The 4,589-nt window shown below is 40.3% G+C and overlaps 1 protein-coding gene across 1 annotated transcript in view; it reads left to right on the top strand.

The window, feature by feature from the left end:
- Positions 1–4,060, top strand: part of PARP4 (poly(ADP-ribose) polymerase family member 4) — a 99,740-nt gene extending 95,680 nt beyond the window's left edge. Inside the window, exon 35 of the mRNA XM_012809505.2 lies at positions 3,688–4,060. Within this exon, the coding sequence (XP_012664959.2) occupies positions 3,688–3,883 (196 nt within the window). The 3' untranslated portion in view covers positions 3,884–4,060. The remainder of the gene's footprint in view (positions 1–3,687) is intronic.
- Positions 4,061–4,589: the final 529 nt, after the last annotated feature.

Genomic DNA, 4,589 nt, shown 5'->3' with positions numbered 1-4,589 from the left:
TGGCAGGTGCCTGTAGTCCCAGCTACTTGTGAGGCTGAGGCAAGAGAATCACTTAAGCCCAAAAGTTGGAGGTTGCTGTGAGCTGTAATGGCACAGCACTATACTGGGCAGCGTAGTGAAACCCTGTCTAAAAAAAAAAAAAGCCAGGGCAGCACCTGTGGCTCAGTGAGTAGGGTGTCAACCCCATATATCGAGGGTGGTGGGTTCAAACCCGGCCCCAGCCAGACTGCAACAAAAAAATAGCTGGGCGTTGTGGTAGGTACTTGTAGTCCCAGCTACTTGGGAAGCTGAGGCAAGAGAATCACCTAAGCCCAAGAGCTGGAGGTTGCTGTGAGCTGTTACTTCATGGCACTCTACCCAGGGCAACATAGTGAGACTCTGTCTCTAAAAACAAAACAAAACAAAAAAGACATAACAACCAAAAGCTATGGTATGCTGGTATGGTGGCTCATGCCTGTAATCCTAGCACTCTGGGAAGCTGAGGCGAGTGGATTGCTGGAGCTCATGAGTTCAAGACCAGCCTGAGCAAGAGCAAGACCCTGTCTCTAAAAATAGCTGAGTGTTGTGACAGGCACCTATAGTCCTAGCTACTTGGGAGGCTGAGGCAAGTGAATCGCTTGAGCTTAGGAGTCTGAGGTTGCTGTGAGCTATGATGCCAGGGCACTATATCCAGGTGAGACTCTACCTCAAAAAAACAAAACAAAACAAAAGCCAGGGTACACCTTGTTTAGATCTTGATTTGAAAACCCACTGTATTAAAAAATGATGAAACAGGCTTGGCATAGTGGTTATGGTGCCAGCCACATACACTAAGGGTGGTGGGTTCAAACTCGGCCAGGGCCAGCTAAGCAACAATGATAACTGCAACAAAAAATAGCCAGGCATTTTGGCAGGCATCTGTAGTCTCAGCTACTTGGGAGGCTGAGGCAAGAGAATCACCTAAGCCCGAGTTAGAGGTTGCTGTCAGCTATGACACTACAGCACTCTACAAAGGGGGACATAGTGAGACTCTGTCTCAAAAAAAAAAAATTATTATTGATAGCTATTTTTAAGTGTCATGTTTAAAAGTAATTCTTATCCTAGCCAGGCGTTGTGGCAGGCAGCTGTAGTTCCAGCTACTTGGGAGGCTAAGGCAAGAGAATCACCTAAGCCCAAGAGCTGGAGGTTGCTGTGAGCTGTGATGCCACAGCACTCTACTAGGGGTGACAAAGTGAGACTCTTTTTCAAAAAAAAAAAGGGCAGCGCCTGTGGCTCAAAGGAGTAGGAGGTGGCAGTTTAAACCCCAGCCAAAAAAATAAAAAAGTAATTCTTATCTCTTGAGATACATACTTATAGATAAAATTAAATAAGTAGGACTATTTTTACCCTCTCACAAAAACTGACTAAATCCTTTATTCCCAGCAGCATCAAACATAAAGTAGGTACTCAGAAAATTCATGAAAGTATATACATTTCACTGTATATAATTTATCTCCATTTTTTAAAAAGCAATACTTAATTAGTTTATAAAAAAAACTTTTTGAGAAAGATGGAAATTTATTAAGTAAATATCAAGAAAAATACTTGGAACAACTAGTGGATAGGACTAAAAAATCAGTATTTAATAGGCACATGCAAAGAGGTACTTCTATTTAGAGTTTTCCCAACTGTGATAGTCATCAGAACAAGTATTAACTTTGAACCTGCTTTTGAATTGCAATATTACAAAGTATTAAACTGAGATTTTCAAGTTGATGAAATATATTCCAGTATGTTGCTCGTACTATATTACTGCTATTGTACAAACAAAATGGTTTAGTGGCATGTTAATAAATAAGGCAAAACTGTGTTAAATATTTTTGCTTCCTGTTTATTACATTTTTTCCCTATATATTGTTTCAAGATGTATATAACATTAATGCAGTAGCACATTACATCAGGATGTATAAGCAAAATTTTCCCCCCTCCCGGGATGGCCAACCAAAATGTTGAGAGCCTAATTGGACTAAAAGAAGGCTAGAATTAGTGGAAATACTTACAGTTTTGTTTTCAGCAGTTAGTAACTATTAGTAGACTAATAATTAAGGGGAAATATTAGTCTTCTAACCACTTTGGATGTGCCCACTGTGTCATGTGTTCCTCTCATCACTATATTCAGCTGACATCTCCTGAGTACCTACTGTGTGCCAGGGACTGCTGAGCATGTTAAATTTGTGAGTTTTATTAATCCCCACAACAACTTCCTAGGACCTCATTTCATTATTGATATTGAGGAAACAGAGAATGAAATGGGTGCTGAATGAAAGCCACATAGCATCGCCCAGCCAGCTCTCAGCCGCCATACCGTGCTGATGGCTCTTTCCCAGTTCACAGGGAAACAATCAGGAATAGGGCAGCATTTTCTTTCTTTCTTTCTGTTTTTTTTTTTTGAGACAGAGTCTCACTATGTTGCCCTCCATAGAGTGCTGTGGTGTCACAACTCACAGCAACCTCAAACTCTTGGGCTTAAGTGATTCTCTTCTTTCAGCCTCCCAAGTAGCTGGGACTATAGGCGCCTACCACCACGCCTGTCTATTTTTTTTTGTTGCAGTTGTTTAGCAGGCCCAGGCTGGGTTTGAACTTGCCTGCCTCAGAGTATGTGGCTGGTGTCGTAACCACTGACCTACAGGTGCCAAGCCAAGGGCCGCATTTTCAAAAAGTTAAGGTTCCTCTGCCCCTCAATCAAATTTTCTTTAAAACTTTGGTGTATGTTGCCACTTGTTCAGTAACAAGTTCTAGCAGATGACAGAACACACAAAGAGGTAGCTACTTATTAGAGCTTTAACGTAAAAACCTCAGACTTTTTTAGAGTCTTGAATAGACTTGAATATTTGACAGTCTCAAATATTCTTTTTTTCTTTTTTCTTTTTTCTTTTTTTTTGGAGACACAGTCTCACTATGTTGCCCTTGGTGGAGTGCCATGGCGTCATAGCTTACTGCAACCTCCAACTCTTGGGCTTAAGCGATTCTCCTGCCTCAGCCTCCCAGGTAGCTGAGCACCAGCCACAACACCTGGCTATTTCTTTGTTGCTCTTGTCATTGTTGATTTTAGCTGGCCCAGGCTGGGTTCGAACCCACCAGCCCCAGTGTCTGTGGCCGATGCCCTACCCACTGATCTACGGATGCCACCTCAAATATTCTTTTGTGTCCATATCATTTTGTGGACACAAACTTGACATTTATATGTTATACACATTTTACTAGTAAGTTGTTCCTGGCTTATGTTACAGAATATAGGCCAGTTTCACAGGGGACACCAAGTTGAGAAATCCTAGTACAGTAGAAAGGAGAGAGACACAGAAGCCTAATTTGTAAAATAGTACTCAGGTTTGTGCTTGAGGAATGGACAGGATTTAGATCCAGAGAGTGGAAAGGGGACAGCAATAAACAAATATGAATCTGCAAGCAGCCTGAGTTGTCCTGGAGGCAACACGTGGAAGCTCTGGCAAGTGATGGGCACAGTATACTTGGCGATGCAGAGTAAGCTCAAAGCACCACATCAGACTGGTAGAAGAATGTTCCTAAGATGTCAAAGAGATTTGCTTTCATTAAATATCTTAATTTTTGATGGAATCATTTTGTCCAATATAATGTGATGAATTTAGTACTTTATTACCTTTCACGTGTACTTACATTCTGAAATCAATGGAAACTTTTTTTTTAACCTAGGAATAGTCCCTGGGATTTTGAGGCAATAAAGAAAGCAAATGAATGGGTAAGAAGAACCGAGGGACAGTATTCATCTATCTGTCCACGGCTTGAATTGGGTAAAGACTGGGACTCTGCCACCAAGAAGCTGCTCGGACTTCAGCCCCTAAGCACGGCTTCTCCTCTTCACAGAGTCCTTCATTACAGTCAAGGATGAATCAAATGAAATTAAATTTTCAGCTTTTTTCATGCTTCTGTGTAGAAGATAATGAAGTGTTATTAAATATCATGAAATTGAATTATGATTTAATTTAGTGTAGCAAAATAAATAGAAGCAGAATGGATTGTTTTAACCAGCTAACAAACAATAATAAAATGAAAATAAAATGTGGTATATTATATTCATTGATTTTTCACATGGGGAACGATCCTTGAATTTTGGGAATAAATCCTACTTGGTTGTGGTATATAAGTGTATAATGATTTTAATGTGCTGCTGCATTCTATTTCTAGTATTTTGTTGAGGATTTTTGCATCAATACTCATCAGGGATAGTGGGCCTGTACCTTTCATTTGCTGTGGTGTCTTTGTCTTACTTGGATATCAGGATAATACCAGCCTCATAAAATGAGTTTTGAAGTGTTCCCTTCCTTTTCAATTGTTTTGAAGAGTTTGAGGAATATTGGTGTTAATTCTCCTTTAAATGTTTGGTAGGATTCTCCTGTGAAGCCATCTAGTTCCAAATTTTTCTTTGTTGGAACACTTTTGATTACTGCTTCAATTTCTTTAACGATTATAAGTATAGTCAGATTTTTTATTTGCTGTGGTGTCGTAGCTCACAGCAACCTCAAATTCTTGAACTGCAGTGATTCTCTTGACTGAGCCTTCTGAGTAGCTGAGACTACAGGTGGCTGCCACAACAC

The sequence above is a fragment of the Otolemur garnettii genome, unplaced genomic scaffold, assembly GCF_000181295.1.
Source record: "Otolemur garnettii isolate 467f Iridium unplaced genomic scaffold, OtoGar3 scaffold00106, whole genome shotgun sequence".
Classification (NCBI taxonomy): Eukaryota; Metazoa; Chordata; class Mammalia; order Primates; family Galagidae; genus Otolemur; species Otolemur garnettii.
This window is presented reverse-complemented; position numbering and strand designations above follow the sequence as displayed.